This window comes from Tribolium madens, unplaced genomic scaffold (assembly GCF_015345945.1).
Source record: "Tribolium madens isolate multiple individuals breed KSU strain unplaced genomic scaffold, Tmad_KSU_1.1 Scaffold_2;HRSCAF=44;Tcas5.2_LGX, whole genome shotgun sequence".
Classification (NCBI taxonomy): Eukaryota; Metazoa; Arthropoda; class Insecta; order Coleoptera; family Tenebrionidae; genus Tribolium; species Tribolium madens.
The window spans coordinates 7928024-7947585 of NW_025400995.1; the positions used below are offsets into that span (position 1 = coordinate 7928024).

At 33.4% G+C, this 19562-nt stretch overlaps 5 protein-coding genes across 5 annotated transcripts; all 5 read right to left on the reverse strand.

Annotated features, from left to right (window-relative positions):
* Positions 1-174: 174 nt before the first annotated feature.
* Positions 175-790, reverse strand: LOC123006364 (acanthoscurrin-2-like). Its single transcript, XM_044400791.1, has 2 exons — positions 638-790; positions 175-591 (listed from the first exon to the last, which is right to left on the reverse strand). Exons 1-2 carry the CDS (start codon positions 693-695, stop codon positions 203-205), a joined length of 447 nt encoding a protein of 148 aa, XP_044256726.1. The 5' UTR covers positions 696-790; the 3' UTR covers positions 175-202.
* A 156-nt stretch (positions 791-946) lies between these two features.
* LOC123006362 lies at positions 947-1755 on the reverse strand. The gene is made up of 2 exons (XM_044400789.1): positions 1595-1755; positions 947-1548 (listed from the first exon to the last, which is right to left on the reverse strand). Exons 1-2 carry the CDS (start codon positions 1653-1655, stop codon positions 1019-1021), a joined length of 591 nt encoding a protein of 196 aa, XP_044256724.1. The 5' UTR covers positions 1656-1755; the 3' UTR covers positions 947-1018.
* Positions 1756-3155: 1400 nt separating this feature from the next.
* On the reverse strand, positions 3156-4057 carry LOC123006363. The gene is made up of 3 exons (XM_044400790.1): positions 3737-4057; positions 3550-3685; positions 3156-3489 (listed from the first exon to the last, which is right to left on the reverse strand). The coding sequence occupies exons 1-3, from the start codon at positions 3834-3836 to the stop codon at positions 3195-3197; spliced, it is 531 nt and encodes a 176-aa protein (XP_044256725.1). The 5' UTR covers positions 3837-4057; the 3' UTR covers positions 3156-3194.
* Positions 4058-6533: 2476 nt separating this feature from the next.
* LOC123006365 (keratin, type I cytoskeletal 10-like) lies at positions 6534-7185 on the reverse strand. Its single transcript, XM_044400792.1, has 3 exons — positions 7036-7185; positions 6681-6984; positions 6534-6629 (listed from the first exon to the last, which is right to left on the reverse strand). Exons 1-3 carry the CDS (start codon positions 7094-7096, stop codon positions 6614-6616), a joined length of 381 nt encoding a protein of 126 aa, XP_044256727.1. The 5' UTR covers positions 7097-7185; the 3' UTR covers positions 6534-6613.
* Positions 7186-8656: 1471 nt separating this feature from the next.
* Positions 8657-19531, reverse strand: LOC123006361 (cytokine receptor). The gene is made up of 15 exons (XM_044400788.1): positions 19264-19531; positions 13389-13530; positions 13186-13337; positions 13007-13133; positions 12821-12956; positions 12586-12767; positions 12203-12538; positions 11834-12142; positions 11630-11784; positions 11258-11567; positions 11037-11201; positions 10815-10990; positions 10661-10766; positions 10444-10608; positions 8657-10392 (listed from the first exon to the last, which is right to left on the reverse strand). Exons 2-15 carry the CDS (start codon positions 13507-13509, stop codon positions 9500-9502), a joined length of 3333 nt encoding a protein of 1110 aa, XP_044256723.1. The 5' UTR covers positions 13510-13530; positions 19264-19531; the 3' UTR covers positions 8657-9499.
* Between the last annotated feature and the right edge of the window lie 31 nt (positions 19532-19562).

The window sequence follows — 19562 nt, forward strand, 5'->3', positions numbered from 1 at the left end:
TAAAAATGAAAAAATAAAAACAATGTTCACAAACATTGATAAATTCTCTACTAAACCTGTTTTACCCTTTTTTCTAATAGCTTTGCCGAAAGAACCTTAAATTTCGAGCACCTGTTCCTCGTAAAAACCACTTTTTATAATATGCAAATTGGGAAAACAAAATAAAACGCAATGTTTGCCATAAATATGTTTAATTATTTAATCACCGTCTGCCGTACCCGCCTCCAAAAGACTGCGCCGAGGCCGATGCAGAGGCTTGTGAGCCTCCAAAGCCTCCACTCCCAAAGCTGGAGGACTGTGCGTTCGCACTGGCACTCGACGCTGATCCTCCAAACCCGGGTCCTCCGCCGTAATACCCTCCTTTTCCTCCATATCCCCCACCCAGTCCACCTCCGAGCAATTTTCCTTTGAAACCTCCCAAACCACCGCCGCCGCCGCCGCTGCCAAATCCGCCACCTCCCCCGAAACCACCACCGAAGCCGCCGCCTCCTCCAAATCCGCCGCCGCCTCCGTAACCGCCACCAAGGCCGCCACCGAAGCCTTTATTGAATCCCAAGTGGTGGGTTGGCGATCGCACGACACGGATTAGGCCTGGAAAAATAAAGTTAGAAGTGGTTTTAGGGTTGAGAGTACTTGCCATAAGTCTCGCACATGGCGAGTGGTAGAAAAAGGGCTAGCACTAGCACGGGTTTCATCTTGTTTAAAGCACAAATGTAAAGATTCTTCTTAAATAGTCTTCCGACCAAACAGGTTTTTGTTTACTGGATTGCGAGAGACCAGAACTTATATATACTCGTAGCCAATGGACAAAAATGTATATAAAAAATTTGTTTTAGTTGTTAGGAAAACATTGACCTTCAATTGGTTTTTGGGTACTTACGCGGGGAATTCCTTTGTTTCTCATTTGTAAATAATGACGAGGAAGTGATCTGGACAAAAGATGGAATTTTGATGACATTAACTACTTTATTTTTAATGATGAAAAAATGACAGTACGTAATATAATTATTGTGGGGAATTATTCTAAGCTCGGTTTGGCACCTTTTCGGTTAAAGCCCCCATTTCTGAAAAGAGTACTCATGTAGGGGTCTCCATATGAAGTAGCATGACTTGTAGCAACACCTCCTTTTCCGGTACTAAAGCTATTTGCTATAGCCGTAGCAGATCCGGGATAGTAGCCTTCACTGTCACCAGCTTTCCTTCCGGATGGGGACATCCCCCCAAACATTATCGGGAAAAAAGCGTTATACGAGGGGACTCCACTACGTCCTGCAAAAGGCCAAGATGGCGTCTCATCTTCATCACTATCTTCCTGTTTCCGTTTTGGAATTCGTTTCAATTTGGGTGTTGATGTCTCAACTTCTAACTCTTCATCAAAATCAACTCTTCTCTCTGTTGCATCTTCAGCATCTCCAACAAAAGAATTAGTCGCGATTGTATCACCAGACGCAAATGTCATTGACCCTTGCGGAGTATAACTTCTAGTGTCCAAGGGATGGTCATAATAACCTCCAAACATTACAGTTCTTTGTGGAGAGCGTCTAAATCCTGTAAAATGCAACTTGTCAAAAAATCAAACACTTTCAAGACTCACCATAGGGGCTTGCCAACGTTTCGAAAACAACAAAACTTAACAACAACAATAAAGTCTTCATGGTTGTCAAGTCTTTACTGAAATTACCAAAAGTACATTACGATTTATATTGCGAAATATTATCCCCACTATTTTCCACCCCTATCTTATGTACAATCACAATAAGGATGTGTACTCATTGAAAATCAAAAATTCAATACGTGTTTTGTGTTCATGTAAAATAAGAGTGTCAGTGTTTTTTAACACTAACTCAGACGATGTGATTTGCTTGGATAAGACGAAACTAATTATTATGAGCTTGTCGTACGCGCATTCATGTAACTTTGCTACAATGTGTTATCTAGGTACGCATTTTAAGACTCTGAGGGGCAGTCTTTCTGCCAATTTATTTTTCATAATTTAGTACACCCTGTATATGTATTTCCCAGTATTTGATTCAGTGCGTCACTATTGACGTCTTTCAATTTCCGCAACACGAGACAATGTTGATTTTAATCTGTCCGGGAATGCCAATACCTTAAAACAAAAACTGTTTTTAGGGTGAACGACCCGTAGAAAAAAAATTGATAATCATAAAAAATCGCTGGAGCGTTACATAAGACATTTTAATCCAGGAAACGCAAGAATTCATGAATGAATATTAAAATAACCAAGGTCTTAACATTTTCATTGTAAGTTATTGCGCTCGAGTCCAAACGACTATAGAAATTAAATTAGATTATGGTGTTTTAACAGTCATAAGTGCCAAGAGATTGAGTGATTACTTTACACCAAATATTATTAGAATTCAAATGGTAAAACTTGTCTGTTTGACTGATTTAACGTTTATTAAGCCAAGTGGAATCGAACACAAAGCATGCAAATTATGTGACGTTAGTTTTGGCGCATGTTGTACACTGAGCGAATATTCACACAATGGGTTTAAAGTCTAGACCCGGCGCATCCACCAATTAATTAATTACGTTTTAATTAACAAAATTAGTTTTTGAATTTTAATTGCATTACTGAGAAACAGCAGACTGTGCTTGTATCCGGTCTCCTCTAGTAATTTTAAAAAGGATTGAATCACTATTATGTTTTATAGTTTTACTGCAAAACGACATCAACACCTGCAACTTTAAAATTTAAATTTATTCGCGTTGTGATTGCTATCTTCATCTGTGATGTGATTTTTAATAAATTTTTCTCAACTAATCAAGAAAATCTTGTCATATAAATCATTATTTTTTCCCTTGGACGAATAAAGTAGAGTATTTGACGTCAGAATGTTTACGCCAAAATAGCTTTTTCAAGGTTAACAAGGCTTTTATACAGCTGTAAAACAGTTAGTTTAATTGAAAGACGTCTTAATTATGTTTTAAGTTGGTACTCATGCATTAGGAGATAATTTATTCTTGCCGCCATTCCTTTAAACGGTTATATTACATTACAAATTTCAATAAGAGACGTACACGTGACTTGAAATAATTACCTTTCTGTGTGTTTTAGGCAAGAACCGGGATCATCAACCGACAATCACATATTCTCGACATGTGCTACAGGTCATGAAAAAATAAAAAAGTAGCTTTTATTATTTTTTATTCAAAAACTGTACAGTTAGTCACATACGTAATGGTCGTTTTTTGCCATTATGCCCTGTAACTGTAACAACAGCGCCCTGATTGCCCGAAAAACCGCCCCCAAATGCAATATCTATGGTTTGTCCATTAAACATGTATTGCTGAGTCCCGGAAAATCCCGCCGATTCCAGAATCCCATTCGGCCCAAATCCGAAATTCTGGCTTTGGGAACTCGCAGCGGACGCTCCGAAGGTGCCCAAAGGGCCGAACGAATTGAAAGACTGCGACTGAGAGTTAGCTGCAGATGCGGAGAATGGGGGCTGTCGGAGCGGATTTCTAAAATAGACTGAAGTATTAGAAGTGAGTAGTGTGTCGCATTTGCCGAATTATGGTAACCTTATTTCGCGTTTGGCTTTGATTTTTGGGGCCTCGGTGGTGCCGTTTTGGGTACGGGCTTGTCTCGCATTGCTTTTTCGTCTAACTGTCAAATGCGACTCGACTACAATTTCGTCGAAAGCTGGCCCAAAAGCGGCTGAAACATATGGTCACTTTCTTCGTCGCATTTTAAGTAAAAAACACTTACATTTGGAATCCTTGTTGGTGTCGTTGTTATCTGCAGGTGCCGTGTAACAAGCACAAATAAAAATAACGACGAGAAAAATAAGAGTAAATAAGTGTTTCATTTTAAAAGGATCGGTGAGAATATGAGAGAAAACACTGAACTTGTTGTACCACTTGCCACTTCTACGACCTCGACGTTTTCTTCTCGGTTCAACCGACTTTAATATTTCGTTAAAAAATAAGAAGCCCCAATTTGCCAATTCTTGAACCGGTTAGTGGACCTGGGAACCTGTGTGTTGGTGCATTTATAACCAATACTTTGAGCAGGAAATAACAGAATTTTATGTTTGGACAAGTATTACTCATTGCTTACAAGAATTTAATTTTAGTTTACTCAACTTAGAATATAGAATTTTCAATTCTTGTCACCCGTACCAAGGTTATCTCTTATTTTGCTAAAATTAAATTGTTCTTGACCGTGATCAATGGTCCTTGGGTTATATAATTGAGCCATCATTTTGTGATGGAAGATTTTTGCATAAAAACACAAATTAAGTATTTTCGATTTCAAATAAATTTGAGTAAACCCAAACAAGTTTTTGCAATTTCAAATTATTCAAGTATGACTCAAAATCTCAGATAAACAATTCGTTGATCATCTGGATTTTCCAGTGTAGTAAAACGCTTCACGGTCTTGAAGGAATGGTGATTTACAGAAGAATTTATCTGACTTCCTTTCACACTAGCATCAAGGAAGGTCGAATTTCATTGAAATACCGTAAGTTTCCGTCCTATAATAACAGGGCAATTATAGTAGGCGGAAGCTGGCCCCGAAAATTTTACGAAATTTTTATAAAATTTTGAAATCAAGAAAATTATTTTTCGTTTCATCGATTTTTTCAAAAATCTTCACTTTCCAAACATTAAGATTTTTGTAGCCTTAAGAATTAAAGTACTAATTTTTTTAAAGATGTACTTCTAGTTTTGTAACTTTTGAAGAATAATTATTATACAGGATGTTTCAGAACTTGCGCCACGTAGAAAAATGCCAAGTAAGATAAGATTCCAGAAACATGGAAAAAATGTAGGTGTAATATAAATGGAGGTCCAAATTTTTCACTTTGAGTCTCTCTCTATATGTATATTTCTGCTGGAACAATAATTTTCCATGTTTTTTTGCTGCAGACTACTAGGAGAGAAAACGAAGAAACTGTGTCCTAAATATTAGGTAACTACGTTTAAAGTTATTTGTGGCTTTTATTGGCAAAGTTTTTCTACCTTTACTGAATAATTATAAAAAAAACCTATACAAGATCATCAGTAATATTAAATAAATATATAAAAAAGTTAAATGTCAGAGAAAAAATGTGAAAATTTTTTGATAGATAGAATTTTGAAAACATTTTTTTTTTCCTGATGGTATCTTTTCTTATTTGGCATTTTTCTCTGAGGCCCGATTTCTGAAATACCCTGTATAAGACTGGAGCAAATATAATTATTATACCCTGGCCGCCAAAATTTACCGGACAACTAAAACTTTGCGATTTTTTACATTGCAATATTTTTGTTATTTTTTGTCGGATTTCGACAAATTTTTGTTCGGGTTAAAGAACGAACTTTGGGAACATTGTAATTTAATTCAATAACATTTCTAATTTTGTCTTCCAAATGTGATACTCAAAAGACAAAGGCACTGTTTTTTTTACTTTTTTATACTGAGCTATAGTGTGTAATAGACAAAATTAAGTTTTTACTTATTTCAGATTATTGGTCGTTCTTTTCTGAATGAGGACCAATTTATTTCAAAATTTTATCTTCTAGTGCTCCAAAGATACAAAGCATTGAAAAAGACGTTGCTTTTCTAATGTTATTAAATATTCGTTCAGAAAGTAGGCTACATAAAAAGGTATAGTTAAACCGAAACATATATTTTTAACAGAAAACCGCAACAGAAACACGCAACAAACACTAACAAAAAAATTAAACAAATTATCAAGTTCAGTACAACAAGTAAAACGATTAATTATTGGAAGCCTATTTTGACGGCCTACTTAATACGAACATTCATTGAAATTGGAAATGTAATGCTTTTTTTAATTAGGTGGTACATAATTCAGAAAAGAATGGATAATAATCTGAAATCAGTAAGTTAAGTTAAGCTAAATTTGTCTCTGTCACACACCACAGCTAAGGAAACTAATGAAAAATCAGTGTCTTCGTCTTTTGAGTATCACATTTGTAAGAAAAACTAGAAATGTTATTGAATTAAATTAAAATGATCCTCAAGGTCTTTTCTTAATTCGTCGAAATCCGACAAAGAAAACAATGTGAAAAATCGCAAAATTTTAGTTGTCCGGTTAATTTTGGCGGCCAGTGTATAATTTAATCGAAATCAAAATTATTGTAGTATGACACAAATTTCCTTTTAAAAATGCATTTTTGTAATAACAAATTCAAAAATTTCGAATTTTGTACACTTTTCACTTATAGTTGGCATTTATTTATCAATTATGTTTCAATTAACCGGAATTTCCCAGTTCTCTTCACGGTTCAAAATAATTTTATTCCGGTCAGCAGTTTTGCTTAAAATTTTGAGTAAAAAAATGAACAAAAAAGTAACTGCAAGCTGTTAGCACAATCAGTTTTTGGTATTTTAAATGAGATTTTAAATAAACTTTTTAGACAATTGTAGATCATATAAAGATTAAATCTAGCTTACTTCAGTTACCCTAAAAAAAGTATTCAACAGCGCAATAGTTAGAAGTTCGATTTTGGGTTCGCACACTCTGATAATAAAGATAAAAATGAAACAAAGCAAGTACTGGAATAATTTTTATTAGAAACAAAAATGCACTAACGCTACAATAAACTAATAAATAAATAATAGAAAATTCAGTCCTTAGTAGTCAAAAAATCTGAAAAAAAATTTAGTTATTAATAAAATTTCGTGAAAGAAATTTATTTACCCGCCGCCACCAGAAGCCTGGGACTGACTTTGGGATAAAGCAACGGAATAAGGCCCTATGGCAATGGCTGCCGACTGGCTTTGGCTCTGCGAGCCGCCGTGACCATGACTGGAACTTCCTGCCGAACTGGTGGCTACACTGGCACTTCCGGTGTGTACAGGTTGGGGGTGGTGCACGGGTTGTGGATAATATCCGCCTCCGCCGTAGCCGCCGCCGTAGCCTCCTCCATAGCCGCCACCGCCGCCGAACAAGTTGCCCAAAATTGGCTTCTTTTTGAACAAATGGGGCGATCGAGCTTCACGCACTATACAATTGTTTTCAGTAAAAATTAGTTTTTAATTAATTTTAGGGTTACCGTGAGGCATGGCGAAAGTCAACGCCAGAAGCACACAGCACAGAAAAACTTTTGAGAACATTTTGAGTTGAAGATTGAGAATTTATTTTGATGGAGCTTAGTTTCATATTGATTTTTATAAGAACTTCCCCTCTACAAAATAGCGTCTTGTTGTACTTGAAAATGTGCAAAACTTGAAGGTTTTGCATCGAATTTAAAAAATCCAAACATTGTCTGTGTACGATTTCTTTAATTTGACATTAGTGCAGTAATTCCGTAATCCAATGTTAAGTTGCCACTTAATTATTTTAATTGTGGCTTCACCTAATCTCAAAATTTATGCTAATTGCCAACCTTACAGGCAAGGTTTTTAAAAAATTATTGTGTTAGTTCATCCTGTCATTAAACCGAACTTGAACTTACGAAATCAAGTTCAAACACATAAATTTTAGTTCGATAGCTACACACACCTCCACATAACATTTCTATTCACGTTTCATTTTTGCTTATGGTTTATTATAGTCCAATCGTTACACTTTATTGTCATTGTGTAGGCAGAAATAAAATTACATAAAAAAAATCACCTCATTTTTTGTCAATTAAAAAATTTCCCACAAAACAGGAAACGCTTTTTACACCTTGTACATTAAAATAACACAGTACATTGCATCCCGCAATTTATTCAAGGAACATGAAACATTTTTGCGTGGTCGTAGGTTAACACCAATGACCTTTCCTTAGTGAATATCATGAAATGTGGACGATACACAATTTTTAACTCTCACTTTATAAAACAATTTGAGGGTATTAAAATTTTATCATTACTATGTATAGCTCGAAACTTTTCTATTGCCATATTGTCAAATGTGTTTTTTGAGGTAAAATAGGTTACAAATATTTGATTTCTGTGTAAAAAAAAATCTGTTGCAACTGAACCCTACTGACAAATTTAGAGCCAAGAAGCTCCACTCTTTCAGAAAAAAGTCTTGTAAAACATGATAACTGGCAATAGAGCACTCAAAATTACTCACTGAACAGTCTACATATGCAAGAACCCAGCGGAAGAATATAATTTATTACTGGGATTTATTATTATTATTAAGTACGTACCTATATGGTGGTTTTTTATTTTATTGTTACTGCAAAAAACACATCATTTTCTGGGTTAAAAGATTGTTTGTGCCTCTTTTTACCATTCCCCAACAATGGCAACAATTTTTTTAAATTTACTTTTGTTTTTGTTTAGTAACAGTTTTTTATAACAAAACTTTATTATCTTTACCTAGGGTTCAATATTTTTACTTAGTGCTTTTTTACGTAGCGTTTAGTATTTTTACTTAGCGAATGTAATTTAGTTTAATAAATTAGCGTTTAATTTGTTCTCTAAATTTTGTAACAAAATAGTTTATCACAATTTTTATCCTACTGACAGTGACAATTTTTTTTGTGAAATAAATACATATCAATAAGAATATTGTTTAATGCTTACTTTGTTTATTATAATAAAAACAATTTGTATTGTAATTGTAAATACTGTCAAATTTTTCTTAAGTTTTTTGTTTGAGGGGTATTAAATCGCTCGCCGCTCTCGTAGTATAAAAAAATATTAGTTCATTGGGAAAAACTGAATAAAACAGAAGAATGTTTGATAAATATATATTTGAGTAAATGTGATAATGGAAAAGGAACAATGACATAATATGAATAATATAATAAAGGTACAATTCAAGACATTCATTCATGACACAACGTAACATTTACTAAAAATCGCAACAAATCTTCATCAGACAAAATTACGATAATTTACAAGTGATAAAAACAATTGACGTGGGTGTATATACAATATAGGCCTGACACGATCTGGAGTTAATAAATCTCTCTTAATTTGATTGCAACGCAGTCAAATTGAAATGCATTCCAGGGACAACACACGTTGACATAACCAATTCCAATAAAAAAAACAAACGGCAAGTAAAGGCCACAATTATTCAACACGTTAGGAACAAATAAAAATTGCTGCCACACATAAATAAATAAAATCATGAAAAATCATGTTTATTTAAAATAACACGAAAAAAACAACACATAAAATTGAATCTGTGCAGTTATTAACAAATAATTGTGTCAAGTAATTAGTAAAATAAAGTAATTTCGATCTGACAATGATTTAGATGGCATACATACAAAAATAAAGTTAAACTAAAAATGCTTCACCACTAATAGTTTCGAAATTTAAATAAAGAGCGACACAAACATAAACATTCAAAATGTTAACACCAAATTTAAGTATAAAGCCAATAATAATAAAAAACGATAATCAGTTCTACGTTATCACTAATTGGCATTGCGTAAAGCACCTGGCAAGTTGTCTATGGTTGGTAGAAATAACTACACACATTCAGTGTTTGTTTCAGTCCATAGTTAAGGCACAGTTTCGACCACCAAGTCCGCCTGATCCTAACAGTAAATATTTACATAACTTAACTTAAAATGTAATATGTACATATGCATTTTTCATCTGTTCAGTCTGATTGAACGGTATATAACCAGGATTGATTTTCGGCGCATCCCCCGTCATGACGTACGGCGACGACTCATCTGAAACGTCACTACTCGGCTTATACTCGATTTTGTTCGCGTCCGTTGCAGTGACCGAAATATAAGGCGAGTCGCCTTTCGAATCTAACACCCCACCATATTCCGGGGGCTGGTTGAAGGGTATATACCCCGGGTTGATAGTCTTGACTGGATCCCCTGTCATGACATACGGCGAACTTGCCTCAGAGCCCCCACTCTTATAGACTTTACTTGAGTCACCAGTGACCGATATATAAGGAGTGTCGGAAGTTGCTTCCATCACGCTGTAAGCTGCTGGTTGTTCGGTTCCCGAGTCGGAACTGCTGGAAATGTGTGTCCCCGATTCAAGCGACGAGGTCACACTCTCGTGTCCTGAACTGCAACCACTGGAATCACCACTAAAATGTCTGCCTTCACTCATTTTCACTAGGAGGAGTTCTTCGTCGGGAGGAGAGTGCGAATCGCCGGTCTCTTGACGTTTCTCGGTGCTCCACGGGACTAAAGTGTGGTCGGCCACGACGGGAGCTAAACCAGGAGGAAGTTTCACTTCGACGTCGCGCATAAATTTGCAATGATTGTATAATCGTGTCGAGAAAAATCCCACAGAGACTACAGCAACGATTGCGACAATAAGAAGCAAATACATTATGTAGTTAATTGGGGTTTCACAGTAGTTTTCGAGTTCGTCACTCCAGGGGCCGTCATAACTCCTATTCCCTATTTTATTTACAGCCTTAACTGATATGTAAAATGCATTAAATTTGCCACCATCGCCGCAATTTTCAATAACGAATTTGCGCTCTACAATCGATAAAGTCACTTCAAGTGTTTGAAAAAAATCTAACAACTTACTCGTAGTATTATATTGGAAAGTCTTATTTTCGCTCTTATGTTTTTGTCGAAACTGGACAACATAATAATCGTTTCGCCCACTCGGCTCTTCTGGCTCACTCCAGATAATCGTGATGGAAGTATCGTTACGTAAATCGACTGTTGGTTTACGTATTTTGCTGGGATCTGCAACAGTTTTGTTAAAAAATGGACACACACAAGAAATGTCAAAACGTACAGCCCATGCTTGTCGTCACTTGTAATTTCTCCGACTTCCCTGAACACTTTGTAGTACAAGCCTCGAGTTCTATTGAATAGTTCTCGAAACTTTTCAGGTCGGTTATCTAGAAAATCTATGTGAATTCGGGTTGACAACCCTGAAATGGACTTACCGTGTAGTTCAATTCGGTTTTCACTGGAATTTTCTCGCACAATGAACCTTTTGCACAACAATAAACTATATAATCTCGAATAATACCGTTGAGAGCTAGTGGTGGCTTCCATGCAACCCTAATGGACGAATTTGTAACTTTTTGTATAGTTACATCACGCGGAGGTGTACTAGGAGCTAGAAAAACAATTTAGGAAAAGTTGACAAGTTTGAGCTAAATTACCATCTTCAAGTGTGGTGTTATACAAAGGATCGCTCTGTTGGCTAAAGGTCGTATGTTTAGTTTTCACCGAAACGGTAAGCATATACGTCGTGTAAGGGTTCAAATCTGTTATATTCCCACTTGAAAGCATTGAAGTTCCGTCAAAAGTCATATTGGCTTGAGGAGCTATCGACTCAAGTTATTAATAAAATGTAACAAAATTCTTGCAATTCTATTATTACCTTTACATTCTGTATGCATTGGCGATTTGATCGGGCAATAATAAACAACGTAACCTTCGACACTTCCTATACGATCTGCACAATCTAATTTCCATCCGACTTCTATGAAAGTTGAACCGACACTATTTATCCAAACATTTTTCATTTTGCCCATGTTTTTGTTATGAATAACGGTGCAAGACGCCCATAACATGCCGCTACTACCGTTATGCGTGTTTGCCGAAATCGCAAATTGAAAAATTTTGTTCTTTTCAACGATCATAGTTTTAGAAGTCGTGTTACTGGGGACGACAGTCCAATTTAGCATGCCCTAAAATAGCGATGTTTCGAATTTTTACAATTACAATTTTTTATTTGAATTCAATTACTTACGTTACATTGGTATGGCCTATCTCTCTCATTACTACAAGAAAATATCGTGTAATTAGTGATATACTGATGATCCAACAATTTTGGTGCCACCCAAGTTAATTCATAAACACCATCGCCAAACTCGACTTTAGTGAAACTCCACGGTTCTTTAATACCTATAAATAAACATTAGTAAAACTTTTTTTTGCTTCAGAGGTAACATACGGTCTGTTTGCTTCGGTATAAAAACGGTCGATTTCCGGGCCGACGTCCCGTTTGAATTTTCCGACCAAATATTAAACGTGTAACTAGTCGAAATAGACAAATTTTCGAATTTAGCATATGTATTAGTGAATTCAACCGGTCTTATTGACGGTTCTTCTACCACACTAATCCCATAATGAAAATCGGGTCCATTTTTTTGTTCCTCTTTGATTTGCTTCCAATAGACATACGCCTCCCGATTTTGCAAACTATTACCAAACGCCACAACTTCAAAACTTCCGACGTTTGTTTCTGGTGGCTCGTCTGGTACTACAATTGCAAAAAAAATATATATATAAAATTTGACGCAAAAATAAATCTGAAGCGTACTTTTACTACTAGTCCAGACTGTAATCGAGGCATTATTCGACCACATCGATTCGTCAGTGGGCAAAGCTCTCGCCGACCTTAGCGACACCCGGATATCGCACAATGCATGTGCGTATTTTAGGTTAGTCAAATTAAAATAAATTTCCTTTCTTTGTGGATTCGCCGTAATTAAGCCACCGAAATGCCACTTCTTTTCATAGTATTCACACTGATATAAAATTCGGTGGTGCACCCCCGGCCTAAAAGTACGCATCGAAAGCGGAACCATCCAATAGAGATAAATCGAAGATGGCGTTGTACTTATAGCTGTTAGATTCTCAGGAGGGCCTGACAATACTAAAAAAGAGATGCTTACTCGAGTTTGTTTCTTTTTCTCCACTTACCGTGCGCAAAATGGTGGAAATGTTTATTTAGTCGATTTGTTCCAAATTTGTTTTCCATCGTGAGAGTAAAATTGATCTCTTCATGGACTTGGCGGTATTGAGGGGTTGTAGAGACGTTCCACATGCAGCTCATGCGTTTCGTTTTTTCGTTGTAATCAATATGAGGACAGGTGTGATGGAACCTAAAAAATGATGGTTTGGTTTTACGTTTTTTATTTTTATTTTTTAAAGTTACCGAGCAGCCCTGCCACCTAGAGTAAATGTTAAATTATAATTTGTTTTAATGTAATTTTCAGGAGGGGTCCATGTACATGTAAGATTGTCATAATTGTAGCTTATGCAATCGAAATCGGTGACAGGTTGAGGTTTCGCTATAAAGAAAAGTGTTACCAATTGTAAAAAAATAAATATTTTGACGTACTTCCAACAGTGACACAATTCATACAAACCGCACTGTCATTGAGCCTAATACAAGAGTACGTATCACTTGAAACTTTCGGTGGTTTATCAATGTGCAATTTAATGGCTGTGGAGTTTATCACTTCGATCTAAAAAAAACCTGAGTAAAGAAAAAAAATTGAAATGAAACAAACTTCTTACCATTTCGGATGGAACAACTTCATTGTTTCTCGTAAAAGATAAAGAAAGACTAGCATTAGGGCTGAGTTTATTTTTAGTACTATTAAATAAGACACAAGTTATATCTAATGGATTTCCGTATTCTATTACGATATCTCCTTGGGGTACCGTGTCTAAAATAAATGTCCAATTACTTGCACTCACTTTAAACCAATTCAACTTACACCCTGCAAAATCCAACCCTGGCGAACACATTCTTGGTTCTTTTTGGGCTAAAACAATTCCACTGGTGCCAAACAAAAGCAAAACTTTCATGTAAAAGTGACTCCATCTCTTCAAATCCATTTTTCTTCGATTTCAAATAATCTAAAACATTCAATTGCTTTAATTACCGAGAATTCAAATCGTTGCATTGTTCGTGTTTGTTATCACATAAATTAATGAAAAAATTTAATAAAATCATTTCCATGACCTCTCATAGTTTATTGCAACACATTAAGATAACAAATAGACTTAGAAAAATATCAAACGTTTATTTTTAGTTTTTTGAGAGAGACGGTGTTGACAAATATTACATATATATAAATAAATATCACAATATACGATATTTATGCCATATACAGGTGCACCAGAACTTGCGCCCCAGAGAAAATTTTCAGGTAAGGTAAGATACCAGGAACATGAAAAAAATGATTGAAAAATTCTATCTGTCAAAAAATTTTGACATTTATTTTTTGACATTTGACATTTTTTATATCTATTTAATGATACTGATGGTTTTGTATATGTTTTTCTACGATTATTTAGTAAAGGGACAAAAAAATTGCCATTAAAAGCCACAAATAACATTGAACAGAGTTAAATTTAGGATACAGCTTTCTTGTTTCTTCTTTTAATAGCCTATAGCAAAATAACTTGGAAAATTATTTTTCCAACAGAAATAAATAGAGTCAAAGTGCAAACTATAAACCCTCATAACTTCGAAATTTTTATAGATAATTTTTTTTTATCAGTTTCAGAATTTCGTGTAGATTACTTATTAAAAAAAATCTAAGTTGAAAACATAAAATTAACAAAAAAAAAACAAAAGATACGTAAATATATATAAAAAAATCTGGTGTAAACATCACACGACTTTCCTTATCCCACTTATCTGGAAAACATCCTTACGACAATAATTTAATATTGGAAATCCGAGTAGCAAACCTAACGTTTGCGTCAGTGCCACCTGTCCGATTACACGCAAAATAGATGACAGTTGTCGCGGGTTCGAGTCTAGGGTGCCTTTTTTTTTAGTTTGGCACCCATTATTATTTTTATTTTATCACATTTTACAACAGTAAAAATTTAACTAATTTAACATCATAAATATACCTTATTAAACAGTAAAATGTTATAAAATAAAAATAATGAGTGTGAAACTAAAAAAAAAATGCACCCTAGACTCGAACCCGCGACAACTAATCCGACAGTGGAATGTCGTCGTCGGATTTGGAATCTGTTGACAGATAGATAGATAGACTGCCAGATCCAATTCAAATCTGAATCTCCTTCCTTACACATTACTACATTAGGTTAGTTTTTTGTATACAATTGCGCTTTTTATTTTGATATTTAGCAGGATATATTATACCAAAGAATAAATATCGTTGATATTTATCGTCATATTTTTGGCGATATTTATCAAGCGATATGTATCTGCCAACCCTGCTTTTCCATAAAAATGTGAAAAGTACTCGTAAATGCAAGATTTATGTTAAATCAAAAAGTTATTTAATTATTTACAGGTAAACTGTTTACATTTATCAGTATAATTCCAAAATGGAATTTCTGCCTCTTCTTTGGTCTAAAAATGAAGAATAATGAGAAAATACTTTTAGTACTGGGTTCACAAATGAGGAGCAGACTTTCAAAAAACATTATGTTCAAATTTGCATTTTTGCAGGAGAGTCTTCCTTTTAAGAAATAATTTTAATGTTTTATTCCAGTACTTTATATGTATATGGGAAAACATGAATTTACTGTTTAACCGATTAACCATTTAACTGGTTTGGATTTGAATTAACTAATTGGCTGATAAACTAATTAACCTGGTTAAAGTTTATGGCCGGTTTGGTAGTTAAAACAAATACCAATTTAAATTTAGTAAAAAAATACTTATGTTTGCTCGTTATTTCAAACAATCAAAACTATTCATATTTTAATTTTGTAAATTACAAAAATACTCCCAGGTTAGTAGATATAACTTATTTAAATAAGCAACCACGAAATATTACATTTCAAAAACAAATAAAATTTTAATCATTCCCAATACCAGTAAAATCACGAGGACATTTTCAGTAGTACATACAACTTTTTTATTTTCTGACACAGTTAAGCAAATGAATAAATCACATACAGGATAAAAATGACACAATACTTACTACAAAGTTAAATGAACATTTCTAAATATTAAATGATTCAATTCCTATATATACATGAGTATTTAGAGTCAGAAAAACGAAATTCGAACCAACTCTTGAGGAATATTTTAGAAATAAACGGTTTCTTATTATTTAAGCTCGTTCTTGGAAACACATACAACAAATACTTCGGAAAACAAATGTTAAAAATTATAAACAAATGCAACCCCTTAGGTAACATTTTAATTGATGTTTTTAACCCAATTAAAAATTCAGTTTCAGATTTGCGTAATAAAGCTTGTTACACTAGACAACAAAATTGTTTTTCTATGTCATAAAAAAAATAATTTAGTGTATATCATTTCATTCCAAAAATGGACAAAAAAAATGTAGTACATAGTGTGATTCGGTGTGATCACTAGTCAATACCTAAACGTTCAACTTTAAACATTGGAAAATAATACCATAATTTCGTGAATAAGAGATAGAAATAGTGAAAATTAGCTAAAAAACTAAGTAAAATAAAATATCCAATAATTAAAGAACGGTTGGTTCTAATTTTCGATTTTTTTATGATGAACATTTCGTAAAGTCATAATAATAAATAAAAAATGTAAAAAAATAGCTTGTACTCTTCTATGCTTCGTTATTACTTTTCAAAAAAAAACCTGACCATATACATATGGTCATTTGGCCCTAATTTTTTTAGTAGGATGCAGTTTTTATAAGTATAACATACAGGGTGTTTCAGAACTCGAGCCCCAGAGAAAAATGCCATGTAAGGTAAGATACCACAAATATGAAAAAAAATGTTAAAAAAATTCTATGTATAAAAATGTCAAAGTTAAGGGAGTTTAAATTTTGCACTTTGACTATTTATTTGTGTTGGAAAAATAATTTTCCAAGTTTTGTATTACAGGCTATTAGAAGAAGAAACATTGAAGCTGTATCCTAAATTGTAATTTTGTTTAACGTTACTTGTGGCTTTCATTGGCAAAATTTTTGTACTTTTACTAAATAATTATAAAAAAAAGATCATCAGTAACACCAAATAAACATAAAAAAATGTCAGATCTCAAAATATAAATGTCAACATTTTTTCACAAATAGAATTTTGTAAACATTTTTCCATGTTCCCGTTATTTTATCTTACTTAAAATTTTTGGGGCGCGAGTTCTGAACACCCGTAACAAAAAATATGGAATCAAACCTTTTTTGCTTAAACTATTTATCTTTTGAACAACTAATAGATAAATGATAAAGTACTATTAAAATGTGACGTTTAATTTATCTCATTTTTTTTTATTCAATTTTTATCAAAAAAAAAAATTCATAAAAGTTGCCATTGTGAAGAAAAAAATCACATAACTCAAAAACAAAACAATATTTCATTCTTAAAACACGATCCCATTTTTTATAGCATTTTTATTTTATGAATTATTCTTTTCTGAAGGCACAAACTCTTGGTTGCATACTTTTTGTTCACCTTGTAGATTATTCTTTTATGTACATGGTAATTATGAAATACTTTTCGAAATTTTAATTACGAAGTCCCACAGTTGGGTACGGTAACAGAAAAATATTATTTTTTTGGAAAAAGTCAATAGTAAAAATTATGATCAAAATTTGGGTAGTAAATTTAAGTACTCATCATTTTCAGTATCTATTGTAACTTTCAATTAATTACATTTTTAAAAGAGAAATTTTATCATCTATAAACTACAAAAACGTCTATTATGTCGACTACTTTTTTTTTATTACATTTCATTTTCATTTAAGCAAAGCAGTGAACGTCGAATGTACGATGAGACGGGGTTAATTTTACATTAGTGAATTTCAAATTTTTGACACTGCCAAAAGTTACATTGCTTCTTCAAATATCATACTAAAAATTACGAAAAGTATATAAAAATCACCCTGTATGTGTAAACCACAACATACAATTATGAAAAACTGCATGAAGTACAAACTTTTGATTACCAACGTGTCTTATTTAACTTTAAAAACTCAAATTTGCAAAATCAAAATTACAATTGTCATGACTTAAGTAATACTGCTTAAAATACAAAAAAAAATTCTGTGTGATCAACGCCTAATTTTCAGCAAGTAAAATAAGAAACAAATGTAGAAAAACACTCGACAATATTAATTAACGAATGCACGGTTAAGCTTTAAGTATGTATAAACCATAACATACAATTGTGAAAAACTGCATGAAGTACAAACTTTTGATTACCAACGTGTCTTATTTAACTTTAAAAACTCAAATTTGCAAAATCAAAATTACAATTGTCATGACTTAAGTAATACTGCTTAAAATACAAAAAAAAAATTCTGTGTGATCAACGCCTAATTTTCAGCAAGTAAAATAAGAAACAAATGTAGAAAAACACTCGACAATATTAATTAACGAATGCACGGTTAAGCTTTAAGAAATTTTTGACCTACTTGAAAATACAAAAACACTTATTCCAGAATATAAAACAAAAAAATGACATACATAGTTGCAATAATATAACTGTATAAAAATTTAAATGTAATAACAACATAAAAGTGTAAAAATAAATACTGACAAAAAATAAAAAGTATTTTTGGTACCTATTCTATTTTTTTTAATTAAGTTTGTTAATTACCATTTTTGGCATACGTCTTTTCTAAATGAATTGCTTTAAAAAGCCCTTCTTTCTGTGCAAACATTTTTTTTAAATCCAGGCAAGTCAAGCTTTTGTACCAAAATCCGGACAAATTGAGACATGAACATAAAACAGGAAAAAACAGTAAAACCTCTATACCTGTCCTTGTCAAAACACAACAATATACAAAAATTAACTAGAGTTATTATGTTGTTAGAATTCCTTTATTTAATTTTAAGATCCAAATTTCAAGAACAATAACTTATCATTCGAGTTTTCCAATTAAAACATTGAATTGTAAAACTCTCAGTTTGGATCGATCGATATTTGTGTAAACTTTTAACTCTTGTCACATTTCTTATCACTTTCATGTATAACGAAAAAAAGTTAATTTTCGAATTAGAGGAATTATGACGTGTTCTTGTAATGAATTTTGTTCCATTGGGAAGAAGTTGTAATAATAAATAATGAATAGATTATTTCGAGAATTACGAATACATTGACAGAATTTAAATAGACTCGAGATGGTAGAATGCTTTTCTAAGAATTCATAAATGGACGAGCCTACAAGCTTTAATCTGATAATGATAAAAATATATTCTTAACTCAATTAAATCATAATGAATGAATACCTAGTAAAGTCAATTAATGATTGAATTCGGACTGAACGATTCCCCAGTTGTGCCCATTACATTTGCTAATTTAATAACAGCTTAATCACATTACGAAAACTATTACTTTGCATGACACGTTCTCAAAATCAATGTTATTGATTTATTATTACAAATCAGTCAACAGTTGGAATATACCTAGAAGCAATATCTAGTTAGCTGAACCTTCACAAAACAATTGAATTGAAAAGTACAATTCCGCGTATTTTCGGAAAAGTTGATTCTAAGTAGGCGAGCTGAAACGTCAATCACAATGATAAACATGCCCTACACATAAGTTATCGATATTTGACAGCGAACCCAGAGTAAACAGAAGCCATCTCTTCGCCCTTCTACCCCAAGAGACTAAATAATACACACATTTCCTACTAAAAATTCAAAAATACAACATACTTAAGTTGTATGATGCACCATTCTTGAAAACAGCAATACTTGGAATTGAGAATACGTAGACCAGGCCGAGCCTGTGGACTATTCGAACTAGTGGCGACTTATTTCAGGCATATTACACAAAAAGACTTATACACTACACTGGAGACACTTTGTTCGTAACGGTTTATAACATTTTTACACAAATTCGCACTTTTTTCCACGATTTTTTATCAACATACCTATGGAGTCACAAAACATTCGACTGCGTCGCACTCCTCCATACATTGTAGTTCAGGTGCTCTCCACGTGGGGGCAGCACC

What these genes read in the sequence shown, in the direction of transcription:
- LOC123006362 (XM_044400789.1), bottom strand. Translation starts at nt 1,655, where the DNA reads ATGAAGACTTTATTGTTGTTGTTAAGTTTTGTTGTTTTCGAAACGTTG. An exon ending in AACGTTGGCAAGCCCCTATG is followed by an intron (nt 1,549 to 1,594) that starts GTGAGTCTTGAA and finishes TGCATTTTACAG; the next exon opens with GATTTAGACGCTCTCCACAA.
- LOC123006365 (XM_044400792.1), bottom strand. Translation starts at nt 7,096, where the DNA reads ATGTTCTCAAAAGTTTTTCTGTGCTGTGTGCTTCTGGCGTTGACTTTC. An exon ending in GACTTTCGCCATGCCTCACG is followed by an intron (nt 6,985 to 7,035) that starts GTAACCCTAAAA and finishes ACAATTGTATAG; the next exon opens with TGCGTGAAGCTCGATCGCCC.
- LOC123006361 (XM_044400788.1), bottom strand. Translation starts at nt 13,509, where the DNA reads ATGGATTTGAAGAGATGGAGTCACTTTTACATGAAAGTTTTGCTTTTG. An exon ending in AGGGTTGGATTTTGCAGGGT is followed by an intron (nt 13,338 to 13,388) that starts GTAAGTTGAATT and finishes CATTTATTTTAG; the next exon opens with ACACGGTACCCCAAGGAGAT. An exon ending in AATGCATACAGAATGTAAAG is followed by an intron (nt 11,202 to 11,257) that starts GTAATAATAGAA and finishes TTGAGTCGATAG; the next exon opens with CTCCTCAAGCCAATATGACT.
- LOC123006364 (XM_044400791.1), bottom strand. Translation starts at nt 695, where the DNA reads ATGAAACCCGTGCTAGTGCTAGCCCTTTTTCTACCACTCGCCATGTGC. An exon ending in CGCCATGTGCGAGACTTATG is followed by an intron (nt 592 to 637) that starts GCAAGTACTCTC and finishes TTATTTTTCCAG; the next exon opens with GCCTAATCCGTGTCGTGCGA.
- LOC123006363 (XM_044400790.1), bottom strand. Translation starts at nt 3,836, where the DNA reads ATGAAACACTTATTTACTCTTATTTTTCTCGTCGTTATTTTTATTTGT. An exon ending in CACCAACAAGGATTCCAAAT is followed by an intron (nt 3,686 to 3,736) that starts GTAAGTGTTTTT and finishes CATATGTTTCAG; the next exon opens with CCGCTTTTGGGCCAGCTTTC. An exon ending in AAAGCCAAACGCGAAATAAG is followed by an intron (nt 3,490 to 3,549) that starts GTTACCATAATT and finishes AGTCTATTTTAG; the next exon opens with AAATCCGCTCCGACAGCCCC.